This window comes from Nesoenas mayeri (genome assembly GCF_963082525.1).
Source record: "Nesoenas mayeri genome assembly, chromosome: Z".
Lineage (NCBI taxonomy): Eukaryota > Metazoa > Chordata > Aves > Columbiformes > Columbidae > Nesoenas > Nesoenas mayeri.
In genome coordinates, this window is record NC_137542.1 from 52,984,120 (window position 1) to 53,004,482 (window position 20,363).

The following is a 20,363-nucleotide window of genomic DNA, read 5'->3' on the forward strand; positions in this document are numbered from 1 at the left end:
ATTTCTGGAGAACCTATTAATCGCAGTCACTTCTAGGGCTAAGGAACAGGCAGATTCTCTGCAGCTGCAGAAGCTGGTCCTCAATTGCCACCACCAGGCGACTTCCATTCTCACCTGTCTGCAGAAGGCAAATTCCTATTCCACTCTGCCTTACCATCACAGAGAACAGCTGGGCCTGAGCAACACTAAAACACAATATACCTCCTGTTGCCAATCTTTCTTAGCACTGGATGGACACTATTCTAGCACCATGGCTCATGGCTCTAAATGTACTTGAAGCGGCAAAGATATTTGCATTGCAAAACAAAGCAGGAACTAAAGTCCTCTACCTGACTTAGGATAATATGGGGGTTCAAGGGAACTCTCAGGGCTGTGTTCGGTCTTTGATTTTAGAGAAAGATAAATACTTCCTTTTTTTTTTTTTTTTTCCCCAGAGATGTATTACCTAGGGCTAGTAAGCACCAGAAGTCTGCATGAAATGCTGTTAGTTTGAGAAAAAACATTTGCATGTATGTCTTAGTTCTTAAGAAGGGAGGGAAATTAAAATCTATTGAAACTATGGACTATGGGCTCTGTGTTATGTCAGAGCTGAAGTACATAATTAAGAACTGCCTTTTCTAAAAAGCTGTGCTTAACTTGACAGTTATTAGTTGCTTTGAAATCAGAATCTTACTAAGGATTTTTCAGTTGTTGGGGACTTGAGAAACATAAATCATTGAGTAAACCATGCACAAAATTCATCAACATCTTCCTCTGGTCATTTTTGTCACACAAGACTGCTTGCAATAGCACTTACCTGTACACTGAATATGTCATGAACACAATTCTCCTCATGACGTACCACAACATCCCTTTGCATGTACCTTTCATTATTTTCTTTGAACAATCCTCTAGAAGTCACTCTCGAGGACTGGAGATCTGCATCCAATGTTGCATTGTACTTTATAGCTACAAGAAGAATACATTTTTTGCTGAGTATGACTGCACATGATCTCAGTACTATGCTCAACATGTGACCAGGCTTTCCAAACCACGCTAAATATTTTATTTTTTCATAGCTTGCTGAACACAGAACACTCTCAAAATGATAAAATTTTCTCTTGTGTTTTCCAAAACAGTCAAACAGGTTTAAATCCTGACGTAAGTTCTCATCCACAGAGAGCACATTAAATGGCAATCAATCCAGTCTCCATTGCAGATGTCTGAGCCTGCAGCTCAGGCAAGAAGCCAGTCAGCAGGGCCAGGATTACGCTAGATAAATGGGCCTTGCAACCACATATCCCTGAACTCTGAGGAGACTATAAAGAATCTGCATCTTCTCTTGAATCACATAATAATTTCTGTCTTCTTCTCTTCATATTATGACTAATACACTATGGAAGTTCACCATTATTTTATAGCTCACAATCTTGAGTTCCTAAAGGCACTATACATAGCACTGAATCAGGCCAACTGGTGTTATCCATGACGTTGGAGCTTCATGAGAGGACAGCGCTGGTCCCAGAAATATTTGGTGCTCTCCTGTCCTCTAAAAAGATGATGTTCTCCTCAGTGACATCTGCACTAAGCCTGTGGAAATTTATTTTTACTGTTTGTTTGTATTTTGGTTTTGTCTAAAGAGAGAATAAAAGTCTGCAGTCTGCTGTTGAAACCAGCAGGTTGAAAAAAGTAATTTCTCACTAATGACATTTTCTGGGGTTTGTTGAACAGCAAAGATATAGCTCTCCTTTATACTGTTAAATTCTCACTTTGCAAAGATTATGGAGCCAATGATGAAAGTAGGTCTTGAAAATAATTCTCAAACACTTAAGTTTTATACTGATTTTCCCTACTTGACATTCAATCTAATATATCTTTAGAATTTCCACAACTCATTTGAATAATGGACTTCTGAAGAAATGAATAAAAGACAAATCATTGAAATACTCTTACCCACTTGATTATTTCTCTTAGCAGGTCTAAATGTAGCCCCAAAACATATTTTGACAGTTATTTCTGTGTTCTTGTTCAGGAGACTGATTTTCTCAGGTTTAAATGAGGCAATTATGGACACATTTGCAATGCTTCGTGACCTGAAAAATATTTTTAAAAGGTACATGGGATTTTACAAGAGCACTGGGTAATGCAGAAGCTGTCGTCTGTTACTGTCTTTAAAAGTAATATTGATTTTCTTGTTTCTCAATGTAAACATTTTTTAATGGCACAGGTAAAATTATTTTTCTTTGCATGTAAGTGAATTTGTTGATACAGTTATGACAATAAATAATTTATCATGTCAAATCAATGGATAATCAATGTTGTTATAATAATGCTCTAATCCTTTCCTTAAAGTAACAGAGAATGAAGCCTTTGTCCTGTTTTTTCAATAAGTAACCTTCTGCTCCTTTAAGGAATTTACTGAGCTTCTCTGAGAAGGCACAGGAGAGTAATTCTTCATTTTAATTACTATTCTTATTTTTCAGAAAAAAAACACTTTCATGTAATTAATCAAGATTTTGAAAAACAGTTTCAAAGGAATCCTGAACATAAAAACAAACACTTTAATCAAAAGTGAAACTTGTTAATCAGACCAAATGCCAGAGTGAAAGAAAAATGAGCAATTTCGTTAATCACATCTAAATAAAAGCTGATACTCCAAGGGAGCATAATTTTCTTTAATGCAACTGCCACCACCACCAGCATCAGTTCTATTGTGGGTCAAAGCCCCCAAATGACCATTTATTGTTAATAATCTTGTTTCATTATGAAATAAGTAGCAGTTTAGTGATGTTTTTCTTGTTACAATGGGGAGCCTCAGGCAAAAGATAGAAAAGCAAGATGCATTTTAACTTAGCTCCTCAAAGTAGTGAAAAGCTCACAGTACTTAGGGAAGCAGAAGATTTGGTTTCTGTAAAGCTTTTTTTCCTTTGTTTTGTAGAAATACTCACATTGCCATATGCCAGAAAAGATGAGTTTCTTGCCAGATAGAGGTGCCCACTCTCTTTGACAGCTCTCTGCTCTTACCCTGCAGGACAACTCTCCCCCAGATCAGCCTACCAGCCAGTGAAGGTCATGCAGTTTGTGTGAGAACTGGTTTCATCTGTCTTAGACTCAGCTATCAAAACTATACTGTGGCTATTGAAGTACAACCTGCTGTTACAAATACTCACAAGCAACCCCCACTCCCTGCTGCTGCCCCTTTCCTCTGGACCATGTGCCTGCACAGCAGCAGCAGGCAGGGTGTCTCCTGGCCTCTCCATCCCCACCTGGGTCCCTCCTGGCAGCCCCCACCACCTGCTTCCCCCTGCACACCTTGGCTCTGCCCACCATGCTGCCTTGGCTTTTGATGGTTTTGTGATATGTGCTTAAAAGAGGTTTAGTCTAATGCCATTTTTCAGCTAGCTATGACAGCAGCCATGAGGCAAGAAGTGTGTTAGCTCTGAACACATGAAATGAAAGAGCTTTTTTGGTTTGTTTTGCTGTTTAATTAACTAAATGCTCAACTTTCATCTGAATCATTAAGTGTTTCCTTTCTAAAAGAGTTTACCAACCATAGCAGAATCACATTTCCATCAGCACCAACTGATACGTCAGTAATGTCATCGTCATTTAAGTCTCTATGGCCATCTACTGATCTTCCAAAGAACTGGAGCTGTTTTCCAAAAGCAGAATCAGATCCTAAAATTTTCTGGGAAAGAGAGTTTGGTTACTGAGTTTGCCACAAGCATGCTTAAGTCTGTAGATAGCAGCCTAAGCAATGGATTTTCACTAATATTCCCTGTATATGCAATGTATTGTTTAAACAAAATGCTTTTGTGGATGTTTTCTCAGATGCTTTTAAGCACTTTTTCCTCCCCTGTTGGAACAGACAATGGACTAGATTTTTCTGTCTTGGGAGAAGATCAACTAACTGACTGCTGTATGCCAGCTAGTACTTACCAGAAACTTTTTCCATCTCACACTAAGCAACTCAAAGAACAGGAAGCATAATAGGACTTCTAGCAAATACTTTCTGCAATCAGAAAGTCTGCAGGAAAAGTGGCAATAAAATTACCATTCTATTAGCATATAGGATATGCAAAGCCCACTGTATTAAAGTATTTTCCTTTAATACTACATATTTATAATTTACAGAGCTGGGATTAATCTAATTTTCATTGCTGTACATCAACATGAAAAACCTGAATAATGGGTGTCAAAAAATATATAGGGAATTAGCTGACTTCATATGCAGCCACCAAAAATTTTAAGAGCCTCACATGGAGCATCTTGCAAGTTCTTTTCCTCTTTATGCTTCAGTTATAAGCACCACAACACCAACGAGGGCATGCTGACAGCTGAAGTAAGGAGAGGCATAAAACTTGAAATAAGCCATGAGAATAAAAGTGCTCCTTTAAGAGGATGAAACAGTAACAAATTAAAAAAATAGAAAATCCCCCTATTTATCTCTAGCAGATCTAAAGGCACTGAGTACAGCATTATGCAACAAAGTTAATTACCTGAGAATATTTTGTACGTATAGTCTTTTGAAATCCATTGTAAATGTAAATTGCTCCAGAGTTTTGGTTTTCCAGTGGTGCACCTATTACAACATCATTAAAGCCATCCAAATCAATGTCTGCAAGTGTTGCGATAGCTGATCCAAAGCGAGCATTTTCTGACCCCTGTGGACCTTCCAAGAGTTCTTGTTGATCCAAAATTCCCTTTAAAAAAAAGAAAAAAGAAGAAAAAGCTAAAATACAGCTATCATTGCACTACATTAGACATAGAAGTAGTATCTATGTGCATTGTTTTTTTGTTTTTGTTTGGCAATACATTCCCCTTGGACTCCTCAACCCTGAATTCCTTCCCCATTGTATTGCCCATTCAGTTTGCATTATGTCTCAGAGTCTTGGCAAGCATTACACAGCAAAATTAAAGCATGCTATGCAAAGCACTAACAGCAAATATAACCATATGTATGAAGCTTAAATGCTCTCACTGTCCTCATCTGACTGTTCTGAAAGTTTCACAATACATTGAAAAATACAGTTTCCAGTTTTGGATTACCAGTTTTTATGCAGAGGGAATGGAAATTATGTAACTGGACATAATTCTTTGAAACAGAAATGGAATTTCCTAACTGAACTAACGCAAAAAACATGTGTCCAAATGCTAAACTCCTGACCTCTCCAGTGCCCATGGAGAAACAAAGATTGGAAATCTTTATAGTTAAATAATCACATTTACACTAGCTTTAATTCAACACTGGCAAACATTGTTCTCATCGTTAACCTCAGTTACCATGCTGTGCTTAAAATTTTAGAAATACCAGCCAAGTTATTTATTAAAAATGGCTAGAAAAGTATTATTTGCACAACATGGACAAGTTGCACAAATACAGGTTCTTTAAAAAGAAAAAAAAAAAAATCATTCTTTTATTATTCTTAACTTGTAAATAATTTTAAACCTAACATTTGACAAAGACTAAATGTTGTAAAGACAGTTTTCCAACTTATTCAGTCTTCAAAACATAAAAAAAAATCCTTCGTTTTTCTGTTCTTCTGTATTTCATGTCTAATTCCACAGTCACTAAGACTGAAGTCAGCTGCTAGCAGTAATGCTTTCAGCACCTTCATCTACCTCGAAATTGCCTTAGGGTACAGTTTCCTGTTGCTCCAGGATGACCTGGCTATGAGCTGCTGCTGAAGAGGATGGTCTTTCCTCTCTATTTATTTGATTGGAATTTACCTAGTAAAAAGGCCATGTTCTATTATCTCTGATGGATGGCAGGCATTAATTTGCTTTGCATATATAGACATCCAGTGATCAAGAGACAGTTCAAAAGTACTAGAGGCTTCAAGAATATTAATACAGATATTCTGAAAAGACCCACTATAGGTCTGAATAAAAAACACAGTCGGTCATGCACTAGACAACACAGCTTCACTAACGAAGGAGACAACATGAATAATAGCAACCATCCAGTGTGACCGTCTGTGAAACAATACAGAAAACTGTCAGAAGATAATTTATTAGAACTGTTTTGGGAATACGGTCAGGTGTTGGACAGATTTGCCAAAAGCAAATGGCAAACAATTAATTAGCAAAAGCCTTGAGCTAAGTTTTTCAGAGAAATGGCCCACCTTCTGCTGTATTTGTGTACAGTGCCTAGTGCCAGTGCCAAAACCAGGACCAGGGAGCCACCTAGAGCAGCAGGCCCCTGACAGTGCTCATCTCCTAACTTGCACAGTGACTCCACTTTAGTCTGTTCCAGCTGGCTCATTCCCAGCTTACATGCACAACCAGTTATGGGGAAAGTTTGCAGCTGCTCCTGAAAAGCAGAATGGATGAGATTGCACTGGGAAAGGCTCTGCCTGCAGCCCTCTAACCAGGCAGCCTTGGCACCATTTATGCCTGCCCTTATGCCACACCCACAGAAAGAACATCCTCTGTTTTTCCTTACAAAAAAGCCACTTGAAATACTTCAAACGCTTTGAAAAACATACACTCAATAGTGACTCAGAGGCCCTGATGAGTCTAGGGCCAAAGGCTTTTTAGCATGCATGTGGCCAGTCTGCTTTGAAAGAAGCTTGCCCTAAGCGATGCCAGCTAAAGCAAGTCTGCCGTGCCAGTTCGCTGTGGGGCCAGGGATCACTCTTCTGATCACTCTACGATTTAACAGAACAGACACTGCCGCTAAGCACTACTGCAGTTTGGACTGCTTTTTCCATGGTAAAACTGCAGTCCATGGAATAAAAATAAATCCCTCCAGCTGCAAATGAAAAAATCAGCACTCATCACGGATGGAGAAGCAGGAAGCTGATACCGGATCTGCTACAGTGCCATTCTTACCTTTGTGATGGAAAACATGTACACTCTCCCTTCTTCTTTCTTCAGGTCATTCATAAACATTGGTGCACCGACGAGCAGCACATCTGTCACAGAATCCCTGTTAACATCTAATGAACAGACCACACTGCCAAAGTAGGAGCCAATCTGAAATCAGCAATAAGAGAGTCATATTTGTTTGTGGATTTTGTAAAGCATAATGCTTTAGCACCGTACTCAGAAAAGTTACATCCAGGCATTGTTCAATACTAATGAATGAAACTGCTCTTTGTAATGAAATAACTATATAACATACTCCAGTGTTTGAAGAATTCATGTCCTTATCAGGTGTCTACTGTTTCTGCCCAGCAGCTGCTTGTATAGCTGTCCCACTTGTCAACAAGAATGGGAACAGAGAATAAGCTATGGGAGGTATATTATTTATGTATAAAATTTGGTACATTAAACTACCCAATATCTGATTTACTCTCAGATTTGTCCTATAAACAAACAAAACCTAAACCATTCCTAACTTGCTGCTCTTTTCCAAATGGAGAAAAGAGAATGAACATCCAAATGTCTCTTTTGATCTCATCTACTTCACAACTTCTCAGGCAGAGTGGAGCCCCCGCGATGCTCTCCCAATTCAAGTGTTGACAGAATGATACTTTAATTAGCTTTGTATATTACCTTTTACCACTAACTGGATGACTTCCTAAAATACTGTTTAAGAGTTACAGTTAACCTCATTGAAATAGCCTAGTGGCAGAGAAAGGTTCAAGTGGATTCCAAATGCATTGGAAAAAAAAAAAAAAAAAGGAATTTTCAGAACAAATGCATTGCAATTTACTGCTGTGTCAATAAAAACAGATGTCTGCAAAATCTGCATTCATGACCAAAATATACGTGCCTGCTCGCCTCTCTGGGACTGGACAATTGTGATGTTACCATCACTGTCAACATCATAAACCACTACTCTGCCAGTGTAGTTGGATCTTGGTGCGCCAGCAACAAAATAGACAGAGCTCTGAGTTGAGAGAACAGCAACTGAATAACCTGGGGAGAGAAGCCAACATTTAACATGTGGGAGAGTCCATTCACTGCAAGTTGTCACTTCGTTATCCATAAAGGCACAGAGGATGAGTCAATCTGGTACGTTAGCCACAGAGAATGGTCCTTCCAGACGGGAAGTTGTCACATATTCATAAAATTTGCAATCATCTTCTGGAGAGAACAATGACAGATCAAGTTGAAGCAGGTTTGTAGAATAGCATGGACAATAGTTCAGCCTATTCGCTAAAACACAGACCACAAAAATGCCATGCTTGTGAAGGCGACAGGAAAAAGAGTGTAAAGAGTATTCTTGGAATGAAGAAATGCAAAGAAACATGAGATGAAAATTTGGGCCAGCCTTCAAACTGGGAAGGAACACCTAGCTTCTGCAAAGCTTGCAGTGCATTTTCCCACAGCTCACCAAACCGCAGCCCAGTGTACTGGCTGACTGCAACAGGCTATATATATAATAGCTTGTCAGCTGAAGGGCTTAGGCTGATTCAACTTGCCTTGAACATTTTAATCCTCATTCCCATTATTCTATCATTATTTGCTTTCAGGAAACATCTTTTAATACCTGCAAATATTTTAAATGTATTAGCACTATAAAGCAAGCATTGCTACATAATTTACATTTCTGCAGTTTAATTACAGCAAATTTTTTTTAACAGAGGAAACCAAAATAATTATTTATAAAGACCATAGTTTAAGCTGAACTAGCAGAATATCCAGGTCTTTAGCAAGCTGTGGGACAATGCGAGCCGTACAGTCTAAAAGCATTATGCCTTGGTCATCACATGTACCAGTCTAATTCAGATTTCTCTTCAGTCACTGTTTTTCTAGGGAGAGAAAACCATTACAGATTAGAAGTTCAATGAGCAACAACAAACTAAGATTTTATTCTGCAAGTTAAGGCCTCCTGTTCCTAATTAATACACCATACAGCCATTTGAAGTGAAAGGGTGTAGTGCAAAACAGGGGCCAATCTAGCAAGCTGTGAAGTGCCAGCAGCCTTTTAGCTTGGGCTCCCCCAGACTGGTGAGAGAGACCTGATACGGAGAGCTCTTTGCGGGGGACAGAAGGGAATGGAAGTGAAGTGACAGAAAAGGCAACAACATTGTTTGCTCCAAAAAGATTATGGCCAATAATCTAGAAAGTGCCTCATTGTGAAGTGTTGAAAGGAAATGACCACCTTTTAAGAATTATTCTAGAAAAGGGAAGACTAGAACGTCTGAAAAGGTAACACTTGCAAAAGACCTACTGGTCATTAGGTTAGGTTTAGATTTATTCATTGTGTTGGACGCAAGTAACGCTAAGCCATGGAGAAAAGAGCACATCAGTTGCAAAAATATGATCTCATTAAATAACTTCAAGGATAAGAAAGTCATAGGTGCTAAATGTACCAGCATTATTCAAGGATGAATTAGAAAAGCAGGCATGTTGTAGGTTTACAGAAAACGTTTTAATGAATAAGACAAACTGAGTGGGTTTATGGGGTCACAAAAATATTTGTCATAAAAATATATGAGGGTTATAAATAACACCTCTGTTGAACTACAGCAATATTCCTAAAACTATCAACTGAACTGGAAAAGGCCAAAAAGGAGCACAGATGAAATGACAGCAAGTTAATCAGCTTCTTGTCCACATGTAATTGGGGAAATAGATACAAATATTAAAACAGAAGGTACCCATAATGATCAGTACAATATACTAAGCAGCTTTTTCAAATCCCATGAATTCTTATGTCTCTGAGACAAAGACCAATTTTTTTTTTCAGCTTACCACAGTGATAAGAGTAAAGTTTTAAAAACAGAATAAAGACTTAATTTAATTGATGACCAGTAAATACAATCTTTTTAGATCTAAAATTATTTTCATATTCTCAAATCAGTTCTAAACAGGAGTCTGGCTAGACCAGAATTTCCCAAGTTCTGTAATATCTTAATAAAGGTTTGATACATTTTGAGATTTGTATTTCAGCCTCTTACCTAGGTATGAACTATGATTTCTGTCCTGTAGAATTTTCTCAAACACATGGCTTGGAAAGGTGGTGACTCTGCCTGAAGACTCTTGAACTATTGTTCCGCTCCAGTCATAGGCCCCAACAGCACCCAAGAGCAGAACGTCCTTTAGAAATAAAAATCAACATTTTAGTGCTACCTGTTTCAGAAAAAAGTGTGAGTAATGCTGAAGTTACCAGGTGTAATTTACTACACAACTGTGTTTAAAGCAGTGATGTACAGTCTAATGACCACAAGCAGTTGACTGGAGTTGCTTACAGTTATCACTTACCTGCAGGTCTTTATTGCCCTATTAAAAGGGATTAGCACCCCTGTACTGCGAGAGGATAAAGCTTTAGCTCCACGGGCACCCCAACTCCAGATAAAAAGGGTTTATTTAAGCACTGTGATAATTTCCTAAACCTGTTCACCCTGGGGATGGGCTTGCAAAACCTATGCTTTTATTCACTCATGATTCTCAGCAGACTGAGGATCAGACAAACAAAACTGTAAGAAATATCTAAAGCCCCCTTTTTGCTAAAAGAAGTAGCAATGAGAGTAGCACACAAAAGCTGATGGAAACATATTAAATTTCATTGTTTAAGTGTATTTTAAAGAGAAGTCCTTGAGAGAACAGTTGAATCTAATATGCAAATTAATACAGATTACAGAGAACACTTAATACAGAAATACTTTATCTTAGACTTGTACACATAAAAGAAACATAGCTGAAATTATTCACATTATTAAAATCCTTTACTGAACTGAGATACTGTTATAGAAAACTGCAGTAAAAATAGCAGGTGTAATTTTCCTGAAGAAAATCCCAAATATTTCTTAACTTTTGCTATTTCCTAGCTTCAAGTGCTTGGTAAATTAAAACAGCATCTATTAGAAGTATTTTTTTTCCGTATTCAAATAAAAAAAGGCAATAATCTGACATTCTCTTGCTTGTAAAAAATTCTTAACATCGGTCATTGTGTTTCATTACTCTTATTTCATTGCACTTTTAAGCATTCACATCTATGTAATTACAGCTATTTGTATCATTAAATAATTAAATTCACATACCTTTTTTTGTGAGTAATACGCACTGAAGCCCACCTGTGACATTTCCATTTGGAATGTATCACCTTGATCTGTACCTGGTAAAACAAACATTTTTATATGGTTAATCCTACAGAACCACACGAGAGATTCAATATTGCTTCCTCTGAGTGCTTTTTTACAAACAACAGAAATCTGAGAGTTAATAAACTGAATATTTCGAGGATTTAATGGCAAATTGGTAAGATGGAGTCATGATGCTACAAGTCTTTTCCAAAAGAAGGTGAAAGACGGTGATAAAAAATGACTTGGATCAGTCTGCACATTATTGTCACTGTGGCTAATGTCCTTTTATGTTTCCTAGGAAGCACTAATATAATAATAGACTGAAATCAGCAGCGTTAACAACCGTATTTCACAACTTTCAAATGCGTATTTATTATCATATAAGACTAATAAAACCGTTGTATTTGTCCTGGAAAATACTGTGACATGTAGGAATACCTCCTAAGCTAGATGGATGAGAGTCAGCTAACTGGAATTCAATGGGTGTACCAAAAACCCAAGAGGGGGAACTCACCCAACCCACTCTTGACTTGACTGGCAGTGTGGGCCTGGTAAAGAATAGACGGAGGAGGTGAAAAAGGAGAGAAGATTTCACCCTGAGCACAGGAAGGTTGCAGCCTTGAAAGGCTCCTTAGGGAAGGCTGAGAACAGGTCACAAGTCTCCCAAGGATGGTCTAAATTTGACTTTAAAAAGCCGGCTTTCATGGGTATGAAGTGCCTCTGAGTTGCCTCAAAAGGACCTTTCTCCAAACAGTAAACAGAGGACTATGGGCAATGCTAGAGATAGAGCCTGGTAGACGCCACACAAATTGCATTACTGTAGCTTTTCTGTTCTGTAATCAGTAACCTAGTCCTCCAATTTGCTTTTAAAAATCACAGCTGCTTAGCATTAGCAGAAAAAACACAGGTGAATCTGACAAGCATGAAGATAGATTTACTCCTCCAGTGGCAATAGCTCCAGATACATTTAGACACAAATGGACAAGCCCTCAGTGGATGCCTGAAGCCCAGAACTTGACTGAATTTTTCAGCAACTGGGTGATATTTCCTGCAACCCGCAGAAACTAACTTGAAGCTCAGGCTCACTAGGGGTGAGGTAGCTACGGGAACACCTGTGCAAGTCAGAGCCCTCCTGGGGAACAGCCCACAGCTCCAGCTGCCTCTCGTTTTCACAGTAGGTGAAAGCTTCACACTAAGGTGAAGCTAAATAAAATCCTTAGCTCATCAACTGGGGTGATCTGACCTTTTTTTTCAGAATCATTGAGTATTTTACCTTCTATACTAAAAATGCGCTCTCCAAGTGTTCCTGCTTCTTCTAGTAGTGCAGCCTCAGATGACACATTAAAGAAATACTTCTCTGTTGGATGACTAGCAATTCCTTTGATTTCTTTAATTAGGTTTTTAGTATCAAGTTCATTCCTGATTAAGTATCCCAAAACCTTGGGTAAAAAAGAACATGATAAGAAATGTGAAGGAAATCATGGTGTCACTCTATTTTCTTCTGTATTATTTGAGTAAATATTTTACACATATAAAAAAATTACCTTCATTCATAATACTGAATTACTTCTCTGACTATATTCCTATACAAGGCACAATTCAGTTCAGAAAAATACATAAACCAAAGGAGAGAGACAAAGGAGAAAACCACTCAAGTTGCTCAAGTAATACTGGTTTTGCATTTTCAGCCAGTGTAATACCAGTATTTCAGTATTTAATACAGATTAATTTCACCTAGTTTCAGTCTCACCAGTGTAACAATGCATGCATTATATACAGCTTTTTCATATCTATCTCTATCTCTATCTCTATCTCTATCTCTATCTCTATCTCTATCTCTACCTCTCTCTCTATATATGACATGCACTTCCATACATAAACAACAAAATGATCTTTCAAAAATTGGAGTGATATATATAATTATAGTATTACTTACAGCAATGCCAAATCTGGTTATATTGTCTTCATTGCATTTACCTATCACTGTTTTCAAGTTGGAACCATCGTGTGATTCACCATCCGTCACAACAACCATTACTTTTGTGGCTGTCAGACGTCCTCCTGATTCAGGTGAGAAGGCATAATGTCTGTTATAAAATATTGGATTTATCAGATGTCAATTTGTAATGGATGGAATTTGGTATACATACTGTAATGAATATGTCCATCACTGTCTTGGAACAAGGTGCATCTGTAGTGCTTTTTATTTGGAAATTAACAATCTGCAATAAGAACTTTCAATTATGCACTTGATAACTTCTAAAAGCACTGCTCAAAGAGTCATCAGAAGTGTAATAATGGAAGTAGAAAAAAGGCAAAACAAAACAAGACCAAGTAGAACTGGGTAGTATTTCTGCTAGAAACGTATGTTCCAGGGAAAACAACATTTTTTGTACAATTTTTTTTTTTGTCAGAACTATTAACATTTTGTAACACCAGATTACCCAGGAATTGCCTTTCCCAAGTTCAAACAAAAGGGGAAAAGTATTAATAATAGGTTTCTCAATACTACTGGAAATATTGACTCCATTGAAGGTTAAGGCTGTTCTTAAAAAGGATTTTCAAGACCATTTGATTCAACATGTACTTTGGCCTAGAGTCCTGTCCTTGATTCAACTACAAAATAGCATCTTCCTATTGAGAAACAGATATGGTCTATATATGTATTCAGAATCAGAGTACACAGTTTTAAGTTTTTCCTATTTTTTTATGCTGCCAGTGCTGCAGTGACAAACTGACAACAGCAAGAGATTTCCTCCTCTCTGCAATAAACCAAAGCCTGGCCTGCAAACACAAATGTTACCGGTCCCACTGAATCCACTTCTTTTAACTGTTTTATATCTTTCCCGAGAGCTTGTCCACGGTGTTTGATGCACTGTCACAGTTAGATATCTGTGACAGCCCGAACAATTCTGTTGGGTACCAGAACTACTTTAGTGTAGCGGTTAACCCAACGGTTAAAGACATGATTTTCAGCAAGTTCAGTTTACATATCCATCTACTGTTCTGCATGGGGCACTGTAAATGTACCTGACAGATGCTGCCAGGCACTGAGAACCTCAGAGGCTCCAAGAATGTGCACTCCCAGTGGGAATGAAATTCAGGATGTGTCCATTGCTTTGTAAGGTAAGTTATAATAGTTGTGCAGTAATCATCAATGTGTTTTACCTTGCATTGTCAATGGCTTTGAAAGTATTAGTTAGATCTCCTCCCTTCTGATACGTTCCCTCCATTGCTTTAACAACCTCCTCCTTTGTTTGATATGTATTTAAGTTGAACACTACACGGGGATCATTAGCATACTGAATTAAACCCACCTATGCAATAAAGAAATTATGTTAGATTATCATGCATTACAATCAGTGACATAGAATCATGATGCTTACATATTTGACACATTGGAGTAAAAGATCTGCAGATGCACATAGGGTTATAATTTTATTTCAACATACATAAAAACAATTAATATTAACACTTTTGGAAAGCAAAGAAAGCTAAAATGCTCTTGCACCTTTTATAATTTATTATGGACTACAATATGTTAATGCAAACTATCTGAAACAGTAGGCATTAAATGTGTGCTTGGTTACTTTTGGAAGAGCTGATGGATAGCAATAACACAGGGAGCTCTGGGAAGAATGATAAAACTGCAAAAATTATACAAGCTGATAGCACTTCAATTTTATCTGTTCTAAGGAAATCCAAAAGGTTAGTTACTTGCAGCACTGCAAACCCTATTTATTTTTAATACAGATGAAGCTAGAGACATATGCTAAGATGTACATTTAGTATGAAAGAAAAAAAGAGAAGATGCTAAAGGTGAGGTTCAGAAAGGACTGAGCAGGAAGTCTAGCTTTTAAGCACCTCATTCCAAAGTTGCCCATGGAAGAAGGCAGCCTTTGGGAGAAAGATTTCCAGTGCCCCAGTCTTTGTTCTCAGAACTGTTTATGGAAAATGGACAATTGTAAAGACAAGATGTTTTTTAAAAAAAGCAATAAAATTTTCCTTACCATAACCAAATTCAAATGAAAAAAGAACTCAAAGATCAGATAGCAACCAGCGTGAAAAACTCCTATTTTAAAGACCCAGCAGTTGGAAAATAAGAGCCATATAAAAAGCCCATTAAAAAAATCTGCTCTACTTTTTCCACACCTTCACAGGCTACACATTTTAATCCCTTGTACACTTAACACATGAAAGAGATCTGATGCCACTAGATATAACCCAGACCTCGATTTCAGTCGGTTTATGCTTTGAATCAAACTAATAATCCCTTTTCAAATAGGTTAGCTGTGGGATAAAAACCTCAATACTGAAAGATACAGGAAACTGCATAATTTGTGGCTTTGGAGGAGGTCATGTAGTTATGCTAAAGCACACTTGTTTTCCCTTAAAATTACTAATAAAACCCATCTTTTTTTTTTTTTTTTTTTTCTTTTTACTTTGGTCTTTCTCAAAGATGTCCTTGACTTACCTGGGTTTTGTTGAGGCCTATGTCTAAGCCTTGTACAAATTTTTTCAAAAATGCCCGCACAGCATCCCAGGGATAAATGCTGTTTGACTCATCACAAACCACCACAACATCTATGACAGAGGAGCACTCTAAAACAAAAATAAGAAGTGGAGATTAAATGAACTTTCAGTCTCAATATGCCTACAACTCTGTGGCTAAATCCAGAGGTGCACATTTAGGTCTCATACAGGCAACACTTCAGATCAGGAAAGTTTTGCCAGAATGCAGCCTCAATAGAAGCAGGTGCTGATTTTGAACATGTTCTGGTGCAATGCTTCTGAATTCAGAGGAGTGAATCCATATTCATATCAGCATTGGATCATGATTTGTCAGTCCCTACATGTGAATCATGGAACTTTGCAGTTTGCACATACATTAAAAAAAAAAATCACAAATTAAGAGTCCCCAACACATATCTTGATTTCCCTTTATATATATATAGATATATTTAAATTGAATCTATTTTGCACACATTGCCTTACTTTGAACAGCAGGAGAAAAGCTTCTTACGATCTGGAAACTTGGACTGATTTCAGAACAGACTCCTGTTGCATAGTATTGGCTTCCACACTGCTGTGCCCACAAAGGACCACAAGTCTTTAAAAATAACAACAAAAGAAACTATAACAAATACTGGTCTCACCGTATCCATACACAAAAGCACAATAAGCAGGACTACAGGCATACAGGGTCAGAAAAGCCATGTTGGGTTATCAGGCCAAATCCCTTATAATAATGGTGACAATGTGTAACCCCTCAGATAGACTTCCTCACTAAAAGGATTTTTTATTCATTATCATTCTAGGGCCTCTGCCAAGCTAGCCCCTCCAGACCATGCACAGCTACAATATCTAGGGAGCATGGCTCAGTCTGCAAAAAAATCTGTGCTGTTTTAAACTACCTACTCTACAAACTATTGGTTTAAAACTAGGGTTGGTATTTGTACATCGCTTATGAGCATGCAGAGAAGTATTTCCACTAACCAGGAGGTGGCATCAGAGCCATGAGCGTGCATGTCGCTGCAAACATGCAGAGTGCTTCTCTTCTGGTTACCTCCGATAACTACTGGTAGTGTGAGCAGACGGAAGAGTTTTGTGATCAGTGCTCACACACACACATTTATTAATTTGAGAAGCCTCGTTCGCAAAGAAAATTCACTTTGCTAAAATATTTACAAGTTAAACTTCACCATCACCTCCAGTAAGGGTGCAGCTTCACAGTATGTATGACCTTATTTAGCTGCAGTTAAAACAAGTGTGGCCCTGGCCTCACATACCCCTCAGCTACATGTTTCTTTGCCTTCTGGGGAAAAGAATCTTGCATCTTCACTGAAAATTATCTCTATAAAAAGAAAAGGTTTCAGGTGGATCAACCAGCTGGTTGCATGACAGCTACATCTTTGATATTAGAACAATTTTTAGAGAAGTACCTAGATAAAAAAAACCAGATGCTGAGACAGTATTTCACCTTGAGGATATTGGGGGGGGGGGGGGGGGGGGGGGGGGGGGTTGGGCAGGGCGGAGCAGGGGTTTTCTTTTCAAAAGAAAATAATGTTAGGAACTCAAGGCAAAAACATAACCTCTACATAACCTTTGCTCAACAGTTCTGAAATAAATGGAAACTTAACGACACATACTTTCTGATTGCCCTGTCCACTAGAGGGAGCCTGGACAAGATAAAATGGAACATATCTATTCAGGACAAGAAGAGACAGTGAAGAGCATTATTACCTTTTTCTCAAGATTACTGAATAAAGATAATTAAAGGCAAAAGTAAATGGAAAATGAGCTACATCATACACTGGTTTACTGCTGGTAGACGACATCAAACTACCCTAGGATATTTGACAAGATGGCAGATTTTCTAGACAAGAGAAAGGAAGTATATCTACATTATCTGATCTTGAGACAAGTGGTCTTTTTAGCTGCTACATGGGGCATGATTAGATTTACTGGAAAAGATGGATATTTACACAGGTGAGAGGTACAAAATAAATTATCTATATCAACAACTATGAAGCTGGAGGGGAGGAGAGTTACTAGTCTTTAAAGTTATTTTTAACTTAAATTTCTTTTTAGATCAATCTCATTTATCTATGTTCTAGTCTTCCTCTGTATTAGTGGTAACTCAAAATTGTGATGTTAATCTTGGACCATAAAATAGAAATGTTCTAATAAACTTTGCTGATCTTCCCTTAAAAAAACCAAAATGTTTCTAATGTTCTAGAATTGTTACAGTCATAAATTTAAGATGGATCATTAACGCAGGGGAAAACTGACAGATCACATACCAAAAACTAATGAACTTGGAAAGTGGAATGTAAGAAAGGGGCGTATACTTGCCCTTAAGGACTAATGTTAGGAAATGCAGACATAAACTGGCAGGCAATGAGTGTAAGAGTGAGGAGCAAATGAATCAGGCACAGGCTGACTGCAGGGTGACCATAAGCATGCAGCCAGCATGCAAAGCAAACATGGCCTAAAGATATGTGACAAGAAGTGCTTGCAGTAGAGACACGGAAATACCCAATGCACTATATAGTGCCCTGGAAAGACTCATGTCATCCATGTTTGAGAGAGGTATAGTTAAAAAAGTGCATTTCAGCCAAAAGCCTGTGGTTTTGTTTCACAAAACAAAGAAAAAAGGAGAATGATGTCGGGTGTTAAGTACAGAAGGGAGAGTTCACATGTAGGGAGATGGGAGCTGTTCTTTTCAACTAAAGGCACAGCACTGCCACAAGAACAAACTGAGAGGAACTTAGTTCAGAAATGCGGAAAAAAGTTGTTAACCATCAGTGAAATTCTTAAGCACCTTTCCAACAGGACTAAGCATGTCTCTGAAAAATGTAATGAGCATGTGGAAATGACTGCCCTGTACTTAGAATACCTGTGGGAAGCAATCACATGGTGTGTACTGAATAGGTCTTTGATACGTACCAAAAATCCTCCAGTTTGTGAGTTCTGTCTCAGAGTCAAGCCAAGGTTCATGTCTTTCTTTATCTCAGTCACATTTGGAATATTTATTAAAGCTGAAATAAAAAGAGATCAAGTAATAACAGAACAGTAAATAATATGTAGAAGCAATTTAGTAAGTTAGAATTCATTTCTGCAAGCTTGTTTTTTCAGAATCTAAGACACCTTTTCCAAGTGGCTGCATACAATTCTGAGACAAGAGCAACAAAAGCTAATTTTTGTCAAAAATTTGCTAATGATTAACTATAGACATTAATTAAATATAGCCATTTAGAGTATCTGCCCTCAAGAGAGACAAAGACAAAAGAGAGGAAGAAAAGGTCTACCTATTGAGTATTTTTGGCTGGCTGAGTAGCTGCAGCTGAGCAGCTGCTGTTACATTCCTCAGGACACCAGACTCCTCTGATCCAGTATCAGGCTTTAGATAAAAACCTAGAAGGAGTGGTGCCACACCAGAAATAAACATAAAGTAGGCATCTCAGCATGCTCTGCTGCCCCATATCTTTATTGTATTCAAAAGTATCCATTTTATATTCAGTCTGCAAACAAAGAGGCAGAAAAGACTTCATATAATATTATATATACTAACTGTTATTCAAAATGAGAATGTAACAAGTGTTATGTTAAGACCATGGTGGCCTCCTCTAGCTGCTCTGGCCCAGGACTCTCCTGCCTTGCCTTGGGAGCCCAGCCCAGTGCCTGGGGACCTGGGGCCTCTGCCCAGGCTGAGGGACGTGGCATCAGTAGTGAAACTGAGCACATATCCAAGACACACGCACAGACACGCACAGACACGCACAGCCACGCACAGACACAGAGGGCCCTGACAGTGCCGGTCACACACACTGCCATAAGACAAGGCAGTGCCCAGGTATGGGGTGTGCTCCTCCTGCACTGGCGGAGGCAGGAGGTCACTACTGCAGGAACACACACACGACACTATGGCTTCACAAGCACATGCACATTTGCAGATCCCCCAAATAATGACATGGCCTCTCTGCCTGCACCATGGCTCCCCTACTCACCAGCTCACCCAGCTTGCTCCTTGTGCTCACACGCACACCTGCCCCTCACGCACTTCATGTCTGCAAGTTCCCCTGGGCATACCATCATGGAAACCCCAACCAGATGGCTATGGTCCCACTCCAGCTGCCAGCTCTCTGACACCGAGCTCTGGCCCCCAGCAGCTGGTTTTGGGACACAAACTGTTCCCACCCCACAGCTGGAAGTTAAAGACCCAAATTGCTCCAGCAGCTGATGTTGAGACCCCAGTGGCTCCAGCAGCCAGCACCAACTGGCTGGGGAACTGCAGCCCAACCTGACTCCACTGGCAGGCACCTACTTCACCCACACACACACAGGTCTCACCTGCAGCTGGCAGCGAAACCTTGCAGCACACTCACATACACATAAGCATGACAGAGACTGTGCTTGTGTAGATAGATAAGAAAAGATTTCATAAAATAGATTAGCCTGGTACTAAAGCAAGGAAAAAACTCAACAATCATAGCAAGACATTATTTGTTACAACCTACCTTGCAGATTCAATTTTTTACATGTGGTTTTGGATGTGCCAACAGGACACGCATAGATATCTCCAGTTCTGTTAGCAGGATAGCCACTCCACGGTGAACCAACCAACAACCTAAAGTAACAGTAATTTCATTAGGTCTTTAATGATACTGGATAAGTCCAGCACCATTATCACATAGCACACTGTAGGTAAGAGATAATGAGGCTTTTACCAGATATAGCACCTAAGGCACTCAGGAGTCTTCTCCAGAGCTGTTCAAAAGCTTTATTTGCATATTTATACACTGGATTTACCAGGGGCAACTTTGGTGAAGAACCTTCTGGGGATTAGACATTTATTTGAATACATATATTGTTGTTTCTGTGACAACATATCATAGTGTCAGA

General features: G+C 38.6%; 1 protein-coding gene across 1 annotated transcript in view; it reads right to left on the reverse strand.

Moving 5' to 3' along the window:
• The window catches only part of ITGA2 (integrin subunit alpha 2), a 67,118-nt gene that overhangs the window by 19,699 nt on the left and 27,056 nt on the right, over positions 1–20,363 (reverse strand). Inside the window, exons 3-17 of the mRNA XM_080362430.1 lie at positions 19,979–20,088; positions 18,408–18,499; positions 15,954–16,068; positions 15,433–15,560; positions 14,127–14,275; positions 12,895–13,045; positions 12,232–12,397; positions 10,917–10,990; positions 9,834–9,972; positions 7,700–7,845; positions 6,814–6,957; positions 4,479–4,682; positions 3,531–3,667; positions 1,933–2,072; positions 797–948 (exon numbers count right to left, since the gene is read on the reverse strand). Coding sequence (XP_080218556.1) covers positions 797–948; positions 1,933–2,072; positions 3,531–3,667; positions 4,479–4,682; positions 6,814–6,957; positions 7,700–7,845; positions 9,834–9,972; positions 10,917–10,990; positions 12,232–12,397; positions 12,895–13,045; positions 14,127–14,275; positions 15,433–15,560; positions 15,954–16,068; positions 18,408–18,499; positions 19,979–20,088 — 2,047 coding nt within the window. The remainder of the gene's footprint in view (positions 1–796; positions 949–1,932; positions 2,073–3,530; positions 3,668–4,478; positions 4,683–6,813; positions 6,958–7,699; positions 7,846–9,833; positions 9,973–10,916; positions 10,991–12,231; positions 12,398–12,894; positions 13,046–14,126; positions 14,276–15,432; positions 15,561–15,953; positions 16,069–18,407; positions 18,500–19,978; positions 20,089–20,363) is intronic.